At 43.5% G+C, this 22,328-nt stretch overlaps 1 protein-coding gene and 1 non-coding gene across 3 annotated transcripts in view; one reads left to right on the top strand and one right to left on the bottom strand.

The window, feature by feature from the left end:
* Positions 1-1,014: 1,014 nt before the first annotated feature.
* Positions 1,015-22,328, bottom strand: part of LOC145406651 (hepatic sodium/bile acid cotransporter-like) — an 84,350-nt gene continuing 63,036 nt past the window's right edge. For both annotated transcript variants that reach the window (XM_080277735.1, XM_080277736.1), the window contains exons 7-8: positions 6,153-6,302; positions 1,015-2,526 (exon numbers count right to left, since the gene is read on the bottom strand). In XM_080277735.1, coding sequence (XP_080133861.1) covers positions 2,272-2,526; positions 6,153-6,302 — 405 coding nt within the window. In that variant the 3' untranslated portion in view covers positions 1,015-2,271. The remainder of the gene's footprint in view (positions 2,527-6,152; positions 6,303-22,328) is intronic.
* On the top strand, positions 11,652-11,770 carry LOC145406999 (5S ribosomal RNA). The gene has a single exon (XR_013898663.1). It is a non-coding gene; the product is annotated as a 5S ribosomal RNA (ribosomal RNA).

The following is a 22,328-nucleotide window of genomic DNA, read 5'->3' as shown; positions in this document are numbered from 1 at the left end:
GAGCGTGGAAGTGAAAAAGTTACTACATGACAGTACTGTGATACCAACTCTAACTTATGGAAGTGAAGCTTGGACGTTGCTGGAAGGACACAAGTCAAGAGTGAGAGCAGTGGAAATGAGTTATTTAAGAGGAGCCTGTGGACTCACATGGAGAGACAGGCTGACAAATGATGATATAAAGGAGCGTTGTGGTGTGGATGTGGATGTGATAGGAAGCATTAGGAGGAATACACTGAGGTGGTTTGGCCATGTGGAGAGGATGGAGGGTGAAAGACTGACGAAGAGAGTGTATGTGAGTGAGGTGGAGGGGAGGAGAGGGAGGGGGAGGCCGAGGATGAGATGGAGGGATGAGGTGGAGAGGTATTTAAGAGAGGGGGGTGTGAGTTGGGAGCAGGGCAGTGAAATAGCGGGGGACAGGGCGACGTGGAGGCAATTTGTTTGTGGCCACCCCGAACGGGATTGAGGCGTCTGGAATAGTTAGAGAATAAATCGGAATTCGCTTTTATCAGAACTGAGGAGTCAGCCTGACTAAATTCATATTCTGTATATCAGAAAAAATCCAAACTGCTCAACCACTTCAGCTGTGTTCACCACGATAAGGTGAATAAAAGACACGTTTATCAGTGTACAGTACAGTACTGTATTATTATATATATTATACCATTTGATTACTGTACTGAATGTATAATACAGTACAGTACTGTACTGCAATGGTAGTAAAAACAGTTTAAAAAATGTTCATGCGATCCGTACTAATGTCTGATATATCGAAGAAAGTCCGGGTTAGCAGGGGAAGCCCAGATGTTGCCTTTATTAGAATCTCACTTTTTTTCGAATGGCTTGGGCCCCAGTTAGTCCGGTATAGTAAGGTTTTACTCTACAGTATAGCAAAAAATTATTTTCTGCTTTACTATCATATAGCTGACTCAATAACCTTTCTTACTCTTCTTCCTTCCTTAAACACTTCAGCTACCCATACTTCTGATTCTTTTACAATGGTAAACAAAACTTAAATGAATCTTAAATTCTCTTTATTGTAATCTAATTCTTGTAGTAGAAATTTTTGTTTGAAAGATCAAAATACTGCCTCTGAAATAATAAAATATACTGCATTTAGTTTGAGAGTCAATACCTGTGGCATACTTTGTCGTCAAAAAACATACACATTACCGTTCCTCCTGTCTCCTTCGTCAACTCTATATGCCTGCATCTCTCTACACACAAACACTTACAACACTACCATAAAATAAACTATGTTAGTGACAAGTTAAGTAAACAATACACGGCACTATAAAACTGTTCAACTGATACATCAAAATTCACACATAGTTATGCACAACAACTGATTATTAACCTACTGAAATTTCTTACCAATATTATCACTACAAAAGCATCACCAGTGCTATTTTAAAGCTTTAAATATTTTTGACATTGCACCGGACATTCATATATTAATATATACTGTATCCATCCATCCGACATTGCACCGGACATTACATATATTAATATATACTGTATCCATCCATCATCCAATCTATATTACAATTACAAATTGTTTGATAATACAGACTGTCTGGACATGCTATGCCTCACCCTACCCTGGGGTGGGAAAGGAGGTCCGGATGATGATGATGATGATGATAACGACTAAAAAATGGTAGTATCTAGTCAAAACTGATGATGGCAATATCTCCCTGCATGTGATTTTGTGTCTTGTTAGGATGTACCCAAACAAGTCAACAAGGCATTTCAAAGAGGTCACTTCAGTTACTGGAAGCAATGCCAAGGAAACAACTATACTTTAAGTATAAAGGACTTACTTTTGTACCTGTATACAGTAATGCACAATTTGTGTTGAGGGAACAGGTGGTGACACCATAAGTTTAGAAAAAAATATAATGCAAGACACACTCCACTGGGTGGAGCTGGGCCAAGGCTACAAATTGCACATAATGCATTCTGATGTTTTTTCCTTTATAATTTTAATCCTAATACTGTGATGTATTTCACACATCCCATGCACTTTCAAAAAGCAATTCAGTTATGTGAACTTCCACTAATCTAGCCAGTGATCAAACTAATTGTACACTCGGAATTTCTCAAATTATTAAATCAGTATTTTCCCACTTCACTGTTTTCGGTAATCCAAGCCACTATAGTATTCTTGTTACTGAGTGCAATTTTTTAAATCAGTCCCTCAATTTTTTTATATCAATCCCTAAAAACTCTGCAAGTACTACAACCCAGCCTGCCACAAACAATAAAAACACATTAAGGCAGGAGTGTCTTGGAGTGTCCATTAGTCGTCTTGTTAAGTGGGGAAGAAGAGTCTGTTGTCGAGAGCTGTGCACTTCCTTTGTCAGCATCTTCAACATAATCATCAAAGGATGAAGACTTGTCCTGGCGACACTGTTTTATGCGCTGGGTAATGTAGGCCACAGTGAGGGGGATTGGTGTCATGGTTGCCACAGCAACAGGGATGACCATAGTAATGTCTCCTAATGGAGCATACTCCTTCAGGGCCAACTGGAGGAGGGAAGAACAAATTACATCAAAGAGGAGTTTAACCTTCGAAGATGCTAATCAAAACCTAGTGCTGTACCTCAAGGATACTTTTACTATACCAGCTTTAAACACACTAATCACTCAAAATATAGCAGTGTGGTAATCTCAGCATGACATTACCCAGTACCACCCTTCTGGGCCACAACTGGCTGGATCACCTAAACCCACTAGGCCATCAGGCATCCTCCTGGTTATGAGGTTACATCAAAATGTAATTAAAATGGTTTTCTGGGCTCAAAGAAACCAATGACTTGTCACTACACATAGAGCCACCTGAAGGTAGTACGACATCAGGTAGGTGGATAGTCATGTAAACTAGGGGGTGGTAGGTGGGGACACTCACCATCCACTCACTTGATGTAGTGCTGCTTTGGGTGTCTGCCCTGTCCTCTTGTCCTTCCCTCCTCTTCTTTTGTTCTTTCCTTCATTCTTTCCACTTCCTTTTGCCTACGGGTGACTTTACACTCCCGTGTCTGTCTTTCCTTCATTCTTTCCCCTTCCCTGTGCCTATGGGTGACTACACTGAGCGACATGCCTGTACACCATGAAACCATTTACTATGCTGGGTGGTAACCATTTAACCAAATTATAGGACCTGATGGTTAAGTAGGTAATTAAGGCGCTCCAATCGGATTGGGCCTGTATAGGTTAATATTCAAGGGATGGTTGGGGTTTATTGCTTGCATAATGCCACTCAGGGATGAGTGTGGCTGGTCACTCTCATCTTAAATGTCAGGACCAACTTGCCTAACCTCGGGCTCCTCTACTCCTCATGGGGCAGCATAGGATTGGATAATGGATGGATGGAAGGATGAAAGTGGGAATACAAATTTGTTATATTATGGGAAGAAACTAAATTAAATACAGTACAAACATAACTTTTCAATTCTACAGTTTTAAGAAACTGATCTTTAGGAGGTCAAGTGCAAAAGCAGTGTTTCAAAAGCTTTCTGCATTAGATAATATGGACCCAGTTCAAGGATCAGCCCACTCTGACTAAGGAAGCTGAGAGGCTCTTCTCTCTTCTCCAAGGGTCTGCCCTGCATTAGATAATATGGGCCCATTTCAAGGATCAGCCCACTCTGACTAGGGAAGCTGAGAGGCTTTTCTCTCTTCTCCAAGGGTCTGCCCTGCATTAGACAATATGGGCCCAGTTCAAGGATCAGCCCACTCTGACTAAGGAAGCTGAGAGGCTCTTCTCTCTTCTCCAAGGGTCTGCCCTGCATTAGATAATATGGGCCCAGTTCAAGGATCAGCCCACTCTGCTTAAGGAAGCTGAGAGGCTCTTCTCTCTTCTCCAAGGGTCTGCCTTTGTCAACAAGGATTTCCAAATCTTGTGATGGGCATCAATAACAGCCTGAGACAGTTTACCACAAGATAAGTACTTTTCACATCTTTCTCCACACTGACTTATAACAAAGGCCTTTATCAAGAAGTCTTTATACACATAACAAGTGATAAATACAAGACTAGTTAGGATATAGCAGGAGACAGTTGAGAAATCTCAAGACAGTCTTGAAAGTACCCTATTATGAATGACCTACTAACCATCACCATCATCTAATCCTGTGTTGCACCGTGAGGAGCATAGGAGCCAGGGGCTGGGCAAGTTGGTTCTAACATTTAAGATGAGAGTGACCAGCCTCACTCACCACTGAGTGGCATTACATGTGCAACAAACCCCAACCACCATTTGGATATAAACTGACACAGGCTTAATCCGGTTGCGGCACCTTAACCCCTAAATACCACAATTCGATCTGGCTATCTGCCACTGGAGCCACAATTTGGGGGTGTTTTTTTGACACTCACCAAGGGGAAAATCATTATGTTCTGGCTAAAGAGGAAGAATTTACACACCTGACAGCACAATTGGCACCCCCCTAGGCCTAATGGTTACTGCGCAATTTAGGGTCAAAGTTGGAAAAAAAAAAAAAAAAAAAAAAAAAAAAAAAAAGTTACCCCCCAAAATTTTCGAAAGCCCCATAGTTTTGATAACTAATTATTTCTATTACTGAAATAGGTCATTGCAATATCATATGTCACACCAAGCCCAAGAACAGGTGTTTTGGGGTGTGGGGAGATTACTTGCTTTTGGGGAGATAAAGTACCCTGTGGGGAGAAGGTTGTAAATATGGAGGTTGGATAAAATCATCTTTTCTCATCAAAGTAGAGCACTTTAGTTTGTTCTTGACCAACTACTACGAAAAAAGATGTGTATGTACGTGTGGGGAGATAAAATTTGATCGGGGAGAAGGCCCACAATGAGTACATTGAATCTTGGGAGATCATTTACGGTAACAACCAATTTGGCTAGTCGAAACAAACAAAATCTATGTGATTTTGCATATCAACCATGCAAGCAGGTGCGGGGAGATAATTCACGTATGAGGAGTAATCCTACAGTGCCTCATAGTGCTTCAGAAACCTTCAGAAACAAGGGCCTGAGACAATAGATGTATCGAGGTGGAGGGGTGGTGGTAGGGGGCTGGGGCTGGGTGGTGGTGGGGGGGCTGGGGCTCAGATGCCTGTGGTTGCACATGTTTGCATGTATAGAATAGTATACAGAGAAGCATTTATTATGTTCAGGTACGAAAAGGCACAGGAAAAAAAAACATCAAGGCAATACATATAAGGCATGTGTACATGCGTTGGGGGTGGAGGGAGTGGGGGAGGGGAGGCATGGGGGGGGGAGAGCAAGCCAAGCTGCGTGCTCACTATCACACAATGGTTTATTGGGGGTAGAAGGGTAGTATGGGGCTGAAAGGAGGGAGGGGGTAGAGTAGGTAGAGGTATACAAGGTAGGGGGGGAAGGTGGGGGGGGCTGGAGGGGGATGGAATGGGCCTCGAGGTTGGGGGAGGGTTAAACTTTGACTAACAATCCTATTGGGGCGTACAGAGGGGTGGGAGGGTCTTCAGAGAGGGTTATTACGTGACAGATGACGAAACATTCAGGCAATGGATGGGCCGAGAGGGGGGGTGATCCCCCTGCCCCCAGAGTGGCCAGATCATCCAACCCGAGGCTGGAGAGGTTAGTTCTCATTGGCTTCAAGAGATATACATCACAATTGGGGCAGAGCAATGTGCAGGCAGTTTTTTACAAGGCGCGCTATATTGATGTGATTTGGCTGAGAGGGATGAAGTGGTCAACAGGTACACTGACATGCTTCAGTATTTAGGGGTTAATTACCCATTACACCACCAGGTGCCATTGTTTGGTTATATAGTTACCACCTGGCATAGTAAATGGTTTCCTGGTGAACAGGAAACCATTTGGCTTGTCACTCAGTGTAGAGTTACCCGTAGACAAAAGGAAAAAGAAAGAAGGATATAAGAGGAAGGAAGGAAGGGAGGAAAGGGTAGCCCCCTAAGAAACACTATATCTATACAATCTTAAAATTATAAATACATCAAGCCTGGGCAACTTGACCTACAGAAATAATGCCCTTGTTTATAATTTAGCTTTCTAATAAGAGAGCAAATTATAAATACAATCTGGCCAGTCACACTAAACTATGAAATTAATGTCTGTTGTTTCTAAATTTAGCTTTAATTAGAAATGGAGGGGAAAAATCTCCCCAGCTAACCTTCAGTATGCCAATAGAGAGTCCGGTGTTCTGGATGCCAGTCTCAATACTGATGGCAATGATCTCTTCAATGGGTCGACGAGCCAGTATTGCTACTGCACCACCAAACATGAATCCCAGCCATGGGAGTAGTATGCCCGACAAAGCAACCTGCAACAAGTCAATTTTAATGTTTATAATCATTAACCCAATCTGATAACTTATTTCTTATTAACCCACTGCGTGTCAGCCGACTTGGGACATTCACAGCACCCCAATGCCAGCCAATTTTGCCCCCCCCCCCCTAGATATGTTAGGAATGATGAGAAAACATGGAGAACAACCATACAAGAGCTCACAGAAGCCTAAAAGGTCGATTTTGTGGTCAATTCTCTCAGCAAGTGGCTGAAATGTTCAGAGTAATGCCCGTAGACTTCGTCGGCCGCCACCAACACCCAGCAAGATGAGATAATCTTCGTTTTCTTCATAGGTAAGTATCCCAAATAACCCAGGGACACTCTTGGAAGGTATATAGATGACATGGGAACTGTCCCCAAGCATAATTATTTGTGGAGGCACATTACAACATTCGAGGGAGAGTCAATTTTCCAATAATGTTCGTATCATTGGATTTTCTAGTTTTCACATAAGTGCTTGCCCATACATATATATTTTACATCTGCATCTTTTTCTTGGCAAAACGAATTATTCTTCCACATTGTACTCAATATGTGTGTGTTTTCTCGAACACACAAGGCACATTACACAAGTTATACAGGCAGGTCCCGATCTTAAGAGCTTTTTTTTTTTTTTTTTTTTTTTTTTTTTTGGTGTGTGTCTGACACTGGCCATAGGCTTTACAGCCTGCTCCCAAGGCCCAGTAGTCCTCCTACATACCATACACCTCTACATGTCACCACTTCAGCGCTAACACCCACCGTCCATACTGAATACATGCTAGGGCTGTCTCATACAGGACTGGTGTACTGGTATTAGCGGGGGCATTTTTACGACACGTCAGCGGGTCTTCTGGTAGATCAGTAAAGTCTACCTATCTATCTATTGCCAGACGCCTCAATCCCGTTCGGGGTGGCCACAAACAAATCGCCTCCAAGTCGCCCTCTCCCCCGCCATTTCACTGCCCTGCTCCCAACTCACACCCCCCTCTCTCATTCACCTTTCCACACCATCCCTCCATCTCATCCTCGGCCTCCTCCTCCCTCTTCCCCCCCTCCACCTCACTCACATACACTCTCTTCGTCAGTCTTTCACCCTCCATCCTCTCCACATGGCCAAACCACCTCAGTGTGTTCCTCCTAACGCTTCCTATCACATCCACATCTATACCACAACGCTCCTTTATATCCTCATTTGTCAGTCTGTCTCTCCATGTGACTCCACAGGCTCCTCTTAAATAACTCATTTCCACTGCTCTCACTCTTGACTTGTGTCCTTCCAACAATGTCTAAGCTTCACTTCCATACATTAAGAGTTGGTATCACAATACTGTCATGTAGTAACTTTTTCACTTCCATGCTCACTTCCCTGTTTCTTATCACTACTTTCAAAGAATCAGCAACCTTTCTTCCCTGCTGTACCCTTTCAAGCACTTCACCCTCCAAACCTCCATCCTTACTCATCACACTACCCAAGTACTTAAATGTACTCACATTTTCCAATTCCTCACCATTCAACCTCGCTGTACATTCACTGACTTCACCTCTCTCAAAGACCATCACTTTACTCTTCCCTACATTCACCTTTAGATTCCGTTTCTTACACACTCTCCCAAACTCATCCACCAAGCCTTGCAGCTCTCCTTCGTCTTCACTCAACAACACAGTATCATCTGCACACAACAGTACAGGGGGTTTCCAAACACTATCCTCTCTCACCAGGGTCACTCCAACATCCACTACCCTACCTTGTACCTCTTTTATTACCCCATCCATGTACAGATTGAACAACCATGGAGACATGACACATCCCTGTTTCAACCTAACTTTCAAAGAGAAAAATTAACTTAGTTCACCATCCACATGCACTGCAGCCTTCGCACCATCATACATACTCTTCACAGCATTCAACAACTTCCCATCTACTCCATATATTCTTAACACTTTCCACAATCCTTGTCTATCCACCCTGTCATATGCTTTCTCCAAATCCATGAAAGCCGCATACAACTTCTTTCCCTTCTCTAGAAACTTTTCCACTAAAGATCTAAGAATGAATATCTGATTTATACAACCTCTTCCCTTTCTAGAGCCTCCCTGTTCTTCTCCAACTAATTTCTCTGATCTTTCTCTAACTCTGTCAATAAGTATCCTACCAAACACTTTTCCTATTACACTAAGAAGACAAATGCCCCTATGATTACCACACACTTCTTTTTCCCCTTTTCCTTTGGACAAGGGAATAATTATACCTGACTTCCAATCCTTCGGGACTCTACCTTCCTCCCAGGCCAATCTGCACATCTTCCACATCCATTCTACTACACTCTCTCCCCCATGCTTCAGCATTTCACCACACACTCCATCAATTCCTGGGGCTTTCCCCAATTTAACTTTCTTCATTGCTTCCACAACTTCTATTCTACTGATTTCTTCCTGTCTTCTCACCTTCCTCCTTCTCCCAGCCATTCCCCAGCCACTTATACTCGCATTACTTCCATCCTCTATGCTCAACAATTCCTTAAAGTGTTCTCTCCATCTGCTCACTTTTTCTCCCATCTCCACTAGTAATCTACCATTTTTATCTTTCACTCCCCTGCTAACTTCACATCCACCCTGTCTTACTCTTTTCACCTCTTTCCAGAACATTTTCTTACAGTCCCTCCACTTTACACTCAAATTCCTTCCAAATTCCTCATCCACTCTCTTCTTACTCTCTCTTACTAACCTTTTCACCTCTCTCTTTCTTTCTACATATAACTCTCTCTTCTGCCTCTCAACTTCTTCCACGCCCCTATTTCTCATCCATTCATTGTATGCATTCTTCTTTTGTGCCACAGCCTGTCTCACCTCTTCAGTCCACCACGCTGTTCCTTGCACCTCCCTCCATCTTCTCTTCCTTCCACACACCACATCACATGCTGCACATATTTCTTCTGTAAATATCCTACACACACCTTCCACGTCTCCCATCTGCTCCAATTCATATTTGCCCAATCGTTCCTCCACTTCTCTCTTATACTCTGCCTTTTTCTCATCCTCTTGTAACCTTTCCACTCTCCTTGTAACTACTCCTTCCTCTCGTCTTTCCCTTCTTCTATTCCTCCATCTTACTTGAATCCTAATTCTGGCCACCACCAAGTAGTGGTCAGAAAGCCCACTCCCCCAGCCTCTATAACCTCTTGCATCCATTACACATCTTTGCATCCTTTCATCCACACACACACATAATCAATCATTGCCTTCCTTTCATTCAGTTCACCACCCACACTTCTCATCACTTGCCATGTATACTTGTGGATCATTTTATGCCTGAAGAGGGTATTGGCTATCACCAACCCCCTCCCAGCACAAATGTCCACTAATGCACTCCCATTCTCATCTATCTCAGCAGGCACACCCCACTCACCAACTATTCCATCCACCTTCACATTCCCAACTTTACCATTCATATCACCGATCAAAAACACTCTCTCATTCCTTCCAAACTTTTCCATGCACACTTCTACATTTGTCCAGAACTCTTCTCTCACTCTTCTAGCACGATCTTGCGTTGGCGCATACACACACACAATTGCCCACATTTGTAATCTAACTTTCAACTTTACCCACACAATCCTTGACCCAACTGATCCATACTGTCTTATGCTCTTCTTCCATCTTTTACTCACAACTATACATACTCCTTCCTTTGCCGTCTCATTCTCACCTACTCCTGCACATATACCCCGTCCATACTCCCATTCTGTCACACTTTCTCCCCTCCATTTTGTTTCAGTTATTCCACATACATCCACTGTTCCCTGCCCCAGCGGGGATTTGAACCTGGGTCCGGTAGGACTGCAGGCCACCTCTCTACCGACTGAGCAATTGGGAGCAAGGCCTCCAAACAACCTTCCCCAAACCACCAAAACTGACTTTCTGATCATTTTAAGCTGAAATAAGGGGTTAATACAAGAGGGAAACAGACATGAAATATGAAAACACAATTAATAGAAGCACAATAACGTAAATTATAGGTAAAATAAGAATGGGGTGAACAACCAGCCAAGTAACCTCCACTGACCACCAACACCTGTGACAGACAATTTTAAGCAGGAATAAAGGGTTAATACACATGAAATACAAAAAAACAGCATTAGAAAATGGACAGCTGCAGCGCGACCCTCGTCTCAATTCTCGTAAGGTGGGATTTGGGGAATTTTACTTGCTCATTAACCCCTTAAACGCGGATCGTCTCGTTTGCGACGCTCGGCAAAAAGGACATAACGGCGGAACGTCGCATTTGCGATTCTAGTAAATTTTGAATAACCGCGGGCAAGCAGGCTCCAGCTGGTATTGTCTATCAGTACCACCACCCTTTAGCTACAATTAGCATACTTTACCTTTGTACTACTGACCTCAGCTGTTGCCAAGTATCACGTTTTTTCCCCCAGTCCCCCCCCCCCAAGGCCCGGCCAGCCTGGCTGTGATACATGGCAGCTCTCTGAGTGCTCAGAACTGTAAATCTGCGCTCTCCTCTCACAAGCAGTTTATGCTAATAGGAAACGCTTGTTTCCCCAGTTGTAACACTAGCTTTTTTTCTCACGGTTTGCCCCTGTTTAGCGTCAGTTTACCGCAGGCTTTCAAAGTGACATTATGGCGAGTTCTAGCTCTTCCGAGTCAGTGCAAGCGGCCGACAGGAACGAGAATAAAGTGGCGGGCGTAAGGCAGAATAAAAAGCGTGCCGTGGTGATCTTTTGGGAAGTAATATGATTGAAAATAATGCAGTATACATGTTTTTAGCTGTGAAAATGGAAATGTTTGTTGAGTGACGGGAAGACCGCCTCCGCACTGCATGTCGGCCGTACGCTCCGTTGATTTTAGCTTTATTTTCAGTGCTTATTGTACAAATACGGATTCCAAACTACCTTTACGTTGTAGTATAAAGTTTACTGTGACAGAATGAGGCTGTGGTAGAGGGGAAACCGGGTTGCTGGAGGTGTGAAAGTGAAGATTTGGTTACCCAACTTTGCAAGTCTCCACAAGTCCTTGGGTAGTCCACGAAGGCTCAACACTTGTCTCTGGAGAAAGCTGAATGTAAGTACTATCTGCCATACCAAGTATAATGTTCTAGGGTTAATCTCTGATTTTTGGCTAATATTTTCCTACAGGTACTCAGACCGCGATACAACCCCGCCACTCGGGTAGGGGGGGGTCGACTGTTCACGGCCACGTTTAAGGGGTTAAACAGGCGGCGGTGCAAATTTCAAGACCTCGTATTAGCGAATTCTCGTTAACCAGGACTTGACTGTATATGAAGTACTCACACTGCACTTATTATTATGAAATCACCTACACTAATGCCAACGGCCATACCACATTGAGTACACCGCTTCCCGTCCGATCAGCGAAATTAAGCAACGTTGGATCTGGTTAGTACTTGGATGGGTGACTGCCTGGGAACACCAGATGCTGTTGGCATAACGTTCTCCCTACGTGTCAAGTGGGGTTGGTGGAGGATTAGTGCCCCTCCCTATAAAACAATTAACTCTAAGCCCTTGGCCACCCCATTTGGGATACATGGCGTCTGACAATGGATGAAAAAAAAAAAAAAACTACACTAATTTATAAATACATTACAGTTACTTACTAAGTAATTTACACTAATTTATATATACATAACAGTAACACTCATAGGCGTCTTTTTTCACACATAGCACAGGTTTCTAACACTCAGACATGGAGGAGCGTGTGATATTCCTCAAAGCATGGAATTAGGCACAACCCCACGTCACACTCCACACACTGGTACCTGGTGTCCTTCCACTGGGTCCGCCATGCTGTGCTGTGCTGACAGATGTGGCACCTGTGATAGGGACTCTTTTTTGTGCCTTGTGCAGTGATAAGTTTAGGGATGTGGCGTTCGGTGAAGCGCAGGGGATTATCACCACAGTGTGGATGTTGGTGAGGCCCACGATCACGTCCATGGGTGCCAATCAGCTCCCTACACAGCTCTCTGATGAACTCCTTGAAGGTCTCGCTGGTTCCCATGGTGCTGGCATGGAGGAGGTGGGCGTTCAGTATTGTTATATCCAAAGGATGGAAGAAAAGGATATTGTACCACTTCATCGTGGGCCTGGCACAGTCCACACTTGAAATCATGGCAACAGACTGGTCCACTTGCTGCATGTTGATATGACAATCAATTACTGCCTCCGCCTTCCAACTGTGAACCCATTTCTTGCCGCGGTAGTCCACGATCTCAGTGAGGTACATCAGGGGGCGGTGAACTGTAGTTAACTGATTCACCTCTTGGTTGTGGTGCCAGGTGGTGGCGAGGATATTGTTCGCCCGGTAAAACTCCACCTCCTTCCGTTGCAGCTTCTGGCCCACCTGTACCATGTGCCGCCAAGTTTTCTTTACTGTCCCGCAGATACCTGTCTCCTGCTGGTGCAAGTACCGAGCAAGAATCGGGCTTGTGTATCAGTTGTTTAGGTACAGAACGTGCCCACGATGAAGGTATTTCTCCACCATCGTCTTCACCATGGCCCCTGACAGTCCGACTGTTCTACTTTTCATAATGTCCGTCAGTGCACCTGTGTACAGGACTATGTCCTGCACATACCCGGTCTTGCAGTCACACATGATGAAAATCTCGAACCCAAAGCAGTGTCTTGCTTGGGATATTTTGCCTGAAGGCGATGTTTCCCATTCATTACACGAGACTCTCGTCTATGACCAGGTCTCTGTAGGGATAGAAAGAGGCAGAGAACTGCACCATCAAGTGATGAAATACAAGCCTAATTCTCCTCATCCTGTCAGTGTTCCCAATGTTGCTGGGGTCCTCATTGTAGAAAAAATGAAGGTGGCTCAGCATGTACTGGAACCTACTCCGCCCCATAACTCTTCTGATGCAGGACATCGACATAACGGGGTTGACAGTCCAGTGCAATAGCCAATTATTTTTCTTCATTACTCCCACCAGAAGAACCAAGGCCAAAAAGAGGTACAATTCATCACTCATTATGTCTGCATCGAAGAGTCGGCTGTGGAGTTTCTGTGGGGTTGTGCCATGGCAGAAGGTGTCGGAGAGGAGAACGATTCTCAATATTAACTCCCTCGTACAAAAAATTCTTGAAAAAATCAGTTCTCCTTGAGGTGGGTCAGCTCCAGCACAGTACAACCTGCCATATCACCGCCTGTGAAGAGATGAATGATGGGAACGAAATTGTTCCCATCTTCCCACTCCCACATGACTTCATCACCTCCTTCGGTTTCACCCTGGTCACCGATGTGGTCGCCTCCATTGCCGTCATCAGGATGGGGAGGAAATTCGGTGGTTGGCTGGGGAGAAGGTTGGGTAACAGAACTTGCCTGCTCACCTTCCCCATGACTCGCACTTTTCTTCCCCCTGCCTTTTCCCTTCACTTTTACTTTATCTTTTGCTCCTTTTCCCGTCATTTGTGGCTGTGGGGAGGAAGCATGGGGAGGGTGTGGAGAGACAGCTCGGGGAGGTTCAGGTGTGGTGGAGGTTCTGGGTTGGGGAAAGGCAGCTGAGCATGGGGCTGGAGGTGGCAGGCATTGTCACACACCACGTGAATAGAACAAGGCACTGCTCACCTTGTGCTTTTTACAGTTCTTCCCCATTCCTCTGGGTTTTCTTGGGCAATCCTACCCACAAAGGGAGCTGATGTTCACCTGAGGGGTCGGCCTCGCATTCCTATCACTGGAGGAATCGTCCATGGAGCAAGAGCGGCATGGCGAGGTGGGAAATGGTGGTGCAAGTGAGATACTGCCATGAAGACAGCCATATACCTCGCCTTTCTTGGGAATCGAATCTCGTCCTGATTCCAATTCAGGTTGGATGTACTCTCAATCAGCAACATCATCATCAATGGGAGAATCACTTTCTCCATCACGGGATGTTCAGAAGCTCGTCAATCTCGTGATGGGGAATACCGCGATGCGCCATGGTGCTCACTCACTCACTCACAAAGAGGGACTAAGTTGGCGAGGCCCTGCGTGGGAGGAGGGACGCGGAGATAGCTCATAATGGGTATTAGGCCTAGACAGGCACGGGAGTATCCTAAGCAAATATCTCACGCCAAAACTGAATTTCTGAATTTTGGCAAATATTTCAAAACAATAACATATTATATGTTAATGGCATTTTGTACACATGCAGGGTCAGACATATATATATACATCGCTGGCACAAGACAGGTTAAAATCTTGCTATGATATCGTAATCTGTTTCTTACAGCAGACCCTCACCATAACAGACTACAGTATTGGGGGGGAAACCTGATTCAATAAGGCCAACAGTCCATTACATCTTATGGTCCCCACCCCCGGGGTGGGATTTCAGGCACTTGTCTGAAAATAAATGAGTCGGATAGCATACTCTAGTACTGAAAATGAAAACTACAGTATATCCATGTTACTCTAACCTGGCCCACTGTTTTGCTGCTTATTTCACATATCTGTCATAGCACTTGTTCACGACTGATACAGTATTACTATACAGTATAGTACTCTGTTATAACTCTGCGATCATGATAGGGAGATGGCAAGTTCAGGCCAGGTTGGTAAAAAAAAAAAAAAAAAAAAAAAAAAAAAAAAAAAAAAAGGGGGGGGGGGAGATACATGTATTGCAACTCACTGCACCCCATTTAATGAATACTGTTAGAGCCAAAAAAAAGTTTGGTTGCTTTTGCAGTGTTCGTTAAATCTGATATCCACTATAACGAGGTCCATTACAGTGACAGTCTACAGTAATAATCTTGCTATGATACGACAACATTATTTGCTAAATGACAGATTTTCAAAGGATTATACATAAACATCAATAACTTCTTCAGAACAAAAGATCTTTTCAAGGATTAATAAAATAACTTAGAGGTAGAGAGACTGAAAAAGTTAACCTCTTCACTAAGGGTCTCATCGAAGCTGTAAGAAACCCATAAGCTGCCCGATTCAATCCAAAGATGCCATCATCATGAAGAAGTTATTGCACAGCCTTCCAAGAGGAAGCCAATACATACTGCATTTGTATTTACAAAAAATGTAAAATTGTGATTGTACCGTACAGTCACAAACTGGTATATGATCGTCTGGTATGCGACTGATTGCTATAATGATCAACAGAACTCCAGTTTCAGGTTAATAATAGCAAAAACCATGAACATGATTTTTGCAACAGCCACAAAGGATGATCCCACAGGGATGCATAGCACCAGTGCAAGTCAACAGTCATATACTTGACACAAGATGGCCACCCTGCATCCATGCTCGCTGAAACATCATTGCTATTACAAAATAACCATACAAGTGCATGACAAATAGTAAAGCATACAACATTAAGTGGAGAGAGAATTTTTTTTTGTGAAATACTGAAACCTGTTACTTGGAATAACATCACACTGCTTTCCCATCACCTCAGGACATCACTTTCCTGCTGCCTCATCACAATGCTCTCCACCTACCACACCACTAAGCTCTCTCTTTGCATCATCGCTTTACCCCCCCATCGTTCATCACCTCCTCTTGATGACCTGGAATGATCACCCAGGCCTTCCAGCTGTCCCCCAACCTCAAGGGGGACCCTTGGTAATTTTTTTTTTTTTTTTTTTTTTATGTGTCCGACTTCTGGGCATAGGCTTCACAGCCTGCTCTCAAGGCCCAGTAGTCCTCCTACATACCATACACCTCTCTACATGTCACCACTTCGGCGCTAACACCCACCGTCCATATTGAATACATGCTAGGGCTGTCTCATACAGGACTGGTGTATTGGTATTAGCGGGGGTACTTTTATGACATGTCGGCGGGTTATCTGGTAGATAAGGAAAGTCTGCTTTTATGAAATTCAAATCCTTAAACTGTTCCCTGCCCCAGCCGGGATTCGAACCTGGGTCCATCAGGACTGCAGGCCGCCTCTCTACCGATTCAGCCACCGCCTCCCCCAAATGACCTGGACTGGCCTATAACATATGGTATTTACAGTATTTCAGGTGGGTGGCAAATATATATACTGTACAGATAGTCCTCAATTTACGACCAATTCACACTGACGACGAAGGTCCCATAGAACCTTCACAAGTACAATACTTTCGAGTTGCAACCAACAGAAGTCGCAGTCGTAAGCAACAAGCCAGCCAGCATTCCCAAGGCTCGCCCACATAACAAACTGACTGCCGTATGAATACCATAATGGTACTGAATATCAAATATATACAGTATTACTTTACAGCTACAATAAAGGGCTGTGATATCGATATATGAATGTGCTATTTATTGTTGTATGTTACTGTTTCTCTTTAGCTACTGCAAAAATACATATATCACACTGTATGACAGTTTCCTACCAAGGACAAACTCATTTTATCTTGAACCCAAGCCTACAGCCTGTTTACTTTTGCGATGCTAAAGGACCACGTGGACCTTGATTGTGATGTGTGCAGTTTAATGATAGTCATGGTTGGTTTTTTCATTTGCTTAGTTTTTGAAAGCTCCAACATGCTTGCATGTGTTGGCCCCTTGGTCACTTAATGGCGGTTCTCCATGCTGCTCAACCTCAGGCATCTTCCCTATTCAGTCCCTATCTCTGAGGTCACACTCAATGACCTCGTCCCAGGTCTTTTTCGGTCTACCTCTCACAACCTTATCCCCAACATGAACACTTCTCACTTTCTGCACCCAATTATCATCCCACCTCCTCTCCACATCCCAAAACCATCTCCGTCTACCTCTCCTCATCACAACACCAATACACTCCAGTCCCATCTTACCCCTCAACTCTTCCATCGTAAACCTAGCCCTCCCCAGGCCTCGCATTCAGGGATGCAATGCACATCCACCTAATCATTGTCATTTCTGTATGTTTGGGCCTGTGACCTGTGAATATCCTCTTCCTTTACTGCCCAGGTTTCACTACCATACAGCATGCAGCATGACACTCCTAACACATGCTGCATACAAAGATGCCTTAGCATGAAGGGAGACCCCTCTCACTGTCAGGAGAGGCAACAACTCCCAGAACTTCTTTCAACCACTCCTCACTCTAGCCACAGGGCTAGCTCCAGCCCCATCTCCAGCACATGACATGTCTCCCAAATAACTCTTTCCACACACTTGAGAGAATCACCAGCAAGTTCAATCCTTTCAAACCTGACAATCTCCACCTGCTCTCCCAGACACACCAGACACATAAAATCAGCATTATCTTGCAGTCTATCTCAAATACCACTGCATCTTTTATGCACCCACTTATCACAGACACTGCACAAGATGGAATTACTTCCAATGCCCTTGTGACAAATTGCACATGGCCACTCTCCCTCTCCTTTGAATGTACTGCCTCCAGCCCTAGATACACATCAATTATGTTTGATCTGCATTTACTCTTAAGCCCTTGTGCCCTATACCATCTCTCCATTTTCTAAATTTTGTGGTATTACACACGAACACACACACACATACAGTATGCTGTATATATATATATATATATCACACACACATACAGCATACTGTACACATATATATATGTATATATATATATATATATATATATATATATATATACTGTATATAAAACCAAGAAAACCATGCAAAAAAAACACCGAAAACCAAAAAACACCCGACGTATACACCACCGTATGAACAGTACCCTTCCTAATTTTGGCACTGATTTCAAGTCAATCTGTCACATTTAGACATCAAAACACACATAGGAATAGCCAAAATAATGTTAAGCACCAAGAAAACCATGGGAAAAAAAAAAAAAAAAAAAAAAAAAAAAAAAAAAAATATACAAGACTGTATGTACAGTACCCCTCCTAATTTTGGCACGGTTATCAGGTCAATCTCCCATGTTTAGACATCAAAACACACAAAGGAATATCTAAAGTAAAGCTAAACACCAAGAAAAAAAAAAAAAAAAAAAAAAAAAAAAAAAAAAAAAGGGGAAAACCAAAAAAACACCCGACCTATGCATGACTGCATGTACAGTACCCCTCCTAATTTTGGCACTGTTCTCATGTCAATCTGCCATATTTAGACATCAAAACAAACACAAAAATATCCAATGTAAAAAAACACACACACACACACACGACTTATACACGACTGTATGTACAGTACCCCCTCCTAATTTTGGGACTGTTATCAGGTCAGTGTGCCACTTTTAAACATCAAAACAGACACAGGATTATCCATATTAATGCTAAACATCACGAAAACAATGCATAAACAATAAAAGTCTACAAAAAAAACTGATGACAGTTTGAAAATCTGTTGTCTGTGATGAGTGCTTCTGGAGTTTAAATAAAAATTCCACGACCAAATATCCCACCATAAATCGGTTATATTGGTATAAATTGTATACCATCATCTTTGCTAGTGTTTAAACTATAAGATAAGCTGATAAAAACACATAAATTGACAAGAGTACAATACTCAAGCAACGATATAGTGTTCACAGGTAAAACTTACCTTCATATAACTTCCAACCATCCTAGTTCAAAATTCTGCCACCATGTTACATGAGTTAAGTATATGTCTAGATGTAGAATTTCATGACCATTCTCGTGGTCACCTCAGAATTTTCATATGACCAACAGTAGTCGAATAAATTGCAAAAAACTTTGAACACTCACAAGTCAATGCTATCACCACGGAAGAGGGTAAGAACTGAGGGAGTGAGGGGGGAGCTGGGAGGGTATGGAGGAGGGGAGGGAGAGGCAAGGCTGTGGCCAGGATTCTCCCCTTTCTGTCAACAGGCGGATGGGCATCTTTGTCATGCATTTACTCGTGGCTTGTAGTCTGTTAGACTCCAAGTGGCCATGTGGAAACACAACGCACCGTGACCGGGGAACTTTTGACCTTCAGCAAAGAGGCAGACCGCCACTGTCGCCGAACATGTACTTGTGGCTTGTGGTCTGTGTTCGATGGAGATGGCAGCTCAGAAAGACTTAGCCCCTGTGGCCGCACAATATCAGACATTCGGTGGGGAATGTGCACAGACATTTTGACACCGCTTGCAGGTTACAGTCGTATTATTCGGGTGCTGGAGGTTCGTTGAGAGTGATAGGATGGGCACATGATTTTGACCAATCAGTACAGGGGCAGAAGGACATTTCAGCTCTGGTTGTGGGTTACAGACTTCTTCCCACTCATGGCTCGAGCCCAGCGGCCGCGATACGGAATGTTTGGACATGTCGGCTGGCCAGCCAAAGTTCCCGGGCACTTTTGCATCCGGATAATAGTAAGTAAATTCGGATATTGGTTTAACAGGGCCAAGGTCCAGTGTCCGGATACTGAACAAATTTCGATAACTGAGGGATCACTGTAAATATACAGTAATCCCTGTAATAACTGGACGCCCAATTTCCGGACACCCCAACGTCCGGACATTTTGGGCCCAGGCCTTTGGAACCCAAAAATAGCCAAAAAATGTAAAAAAGAAAAAATCATTCAAAATTTTTTCGACCATTCTTTGAACTTGGCGCGTGATGCCAAACAGCTGTGTTTTTGCGCGTAGTAGAGCGGCCCCCTCCTCCCCTCCCCAGTTCCTGCCTAACTACCGTCGTGACTAGAAGTTCGTTGCAATGGCTGCTGCATGTGCTTGTTTTTAGTGAATAAACATGTGAATAAACTGCAATACCTCGCTGCTAGACCACATGGGAATTTACAGAGTTGTGCAGTGTAAAGAAATTAGAATTCAGAGTGCAAAGGATTAGGTGCAGACAACAACATTGGCCTGCTGCAACTGACGTGGCGCAAGTAAGAACAGAATGTGCAGTGTTAAACAGTTATACACAATGCAAAGGATTAAGTGCGGCACAACACTGGATTACTGTACGTGCTTCAAGAGCATTTTCACCACTGCCAGAGCCTTAGAGGAGGCGGGTTAATCTTTGTAACGGCCACGGATGCGTTGTAAGTACCCTGTACACTGCCAAATATTTTCCATACTCACTTCTAATTCCTCATTCTCTGGTTCCTTTTCATTTACTTCATGCTTTCTGTTCCTTATTTGTGTGAATAGGGTCTTAAATAGGTGCTATGCATGTCTGGTAGGGAGTTATATAGGTGGTTTTCTGACTTGGCTGGGTTAGGGTCCAAAAGTACCTTTCCAGGAGACATTTTCCCAATTTCCAGACAAACCCAATTTCCGGACATGCCTTTGGCTCTATTAGATCAGATATTAGAGGGATTACTATATACAGTTTTTTCTTCCATAAAGTCACGGTGAGTGGTGACGCTGCTGGGGCCGATGTGAAGGAAGCTGAGACATTCTTGAAGTAAATGAATAAAATTATTCAGGCGGAAGGATATTTGCCTGATTTAATGGATGGATACAAATTATTAGCTTTAAAAGTATTTGGACATCTGTAACTTCACAAAGTGTACTGTACCTCTGACTTCAGACAGTACTGTATTGTATATACACTTTCAACTTCAGACCAAACAGACTTACAGTGGATCTGTCAGAACACAACCCCATCGTACATCAAAGACTAACTGTACATATTTTTAAAAATCTCCAGTGTATCCCCACTGAGCCTATGTTAACCTGTTAAACTGCCAACTGTGGCATTAAGATTTGAGGGGACCTCTGTGGTGAAGGGGAGGTGGGGGAATGTAATTTAATTTGGGTGCAACGGATATCTAATGTTATGGTGCCATAACATCAACCATGGCACTAATCTGGAGGAAAAAAAAAAAAAAAATCATTTCATTGGAAACCAATTTTAGGGTTATAAGATGAAAATATTTTTCTATGATAAGGTAAACCAGATGCCCTTAATTTACTTACAAACGAACAACTGGCCAGAATTCATGCCAAAACAAAGTGCAAAAACTATGATTTATGGCTCAACTTCCATGATTTATGTAGCAGTAGAACACTGGGCATTCTGGAATGTAACTCGCAGTTCTCAGGTTAAGATGACATTCATTTATGATTCACCAGTATAAATGCGACTGGTTCTTACTTGACATAACCCAACCATAAACTGATTTATCTATCTATCTATTGCCAGAGGCGGTGGCTCAATCGATAGAGAGTTGGCCTGCAGTCCTAACGGACCCGGGTTCAAATCCCGCTGGTGCAGGGAACAGTTTAAGGATTTGTATTTCATAAAATCAGACTTTACTGTTCTACCAGAAGACCCGCCGACATGTCGTAAAAATACCCTCGTTAATACCAATACACAAGTCCTGTGTGAGACAGCCCTAGCATGTATTCAGTATGGAAGGTGGGTTTTAGCGCTGAAGTGGTGACATGTAGAGGTGTGCGGTACGTAGGAGGACTACTGGGCCTTGAAAGCAGGCTGTGAAGCCTATGCCCAAAGTTGGTCACACACACACACACACACACACACACACACACACACACACACACACAAAAGACACCATAATCCCATAAGGGGTGGCCACTTGACTTTGAGTTATTTGTTTTACGGGGAGGGACACTAACCCTCTACCAACCCACTTGTTGACACATAGGGAGCAAGTATGGGTTGGTTATATGGTTACCATCCAGCATTGTAAATGGTTTCTTGGCTTACAGGAAACCATTTGGCTTGTCACTCAATGTAAAGCCACCTGTAAAGGAAAGAAGAGCAATAAGAAGCGACAGGAAAGATGGGAGATATAGGAAGAGAGGAGGGCAGGCACAGAAAATGAATGATAAAGGCTATGGAAGAAGCAGGCAGCACTACATCAAGTGAGTGGATGATGGTTGCCACCACCTACAGTACCCTTGCGTCCAGCATGGTAATATTGTCATGCATGGGTCACGTGTTGGACCAAAAACGTGTTGGACTAACAATAGAGCTTATGGGGAAAAATGAATTATGTCAGCAACCCTAGGAAAAGTCACCCTTAACACCTACCATATACCTATACATATATTAGTACTATTGTAATTATAATAAATGGTACTGTGCTATGAATGATAACTAACCTTTTAGGATAGTGTTGGTGGGCTTGCTGGGAATGGAAGGTGGTATCCAAGGCTGTAGGTAGTCCTACT

Source organism: Coenobita brevimanus, chromosome 71 (assembly GCF_032717465.1).
Source record: "Coenobita brevimanus isolate Jiangsu-jjx chromosome 71, ASM3271746v2, whole genome shotgun sequence".
NCBI lineage: Eukaryota > Metazoa > Arthropoda > Malacostraca > Decapoda > Coenobitidae > Coenobita > Coenobita brevimanus.
This window is presented reverse-complemented; position numbering and strand designations above follow the sequence as displayed.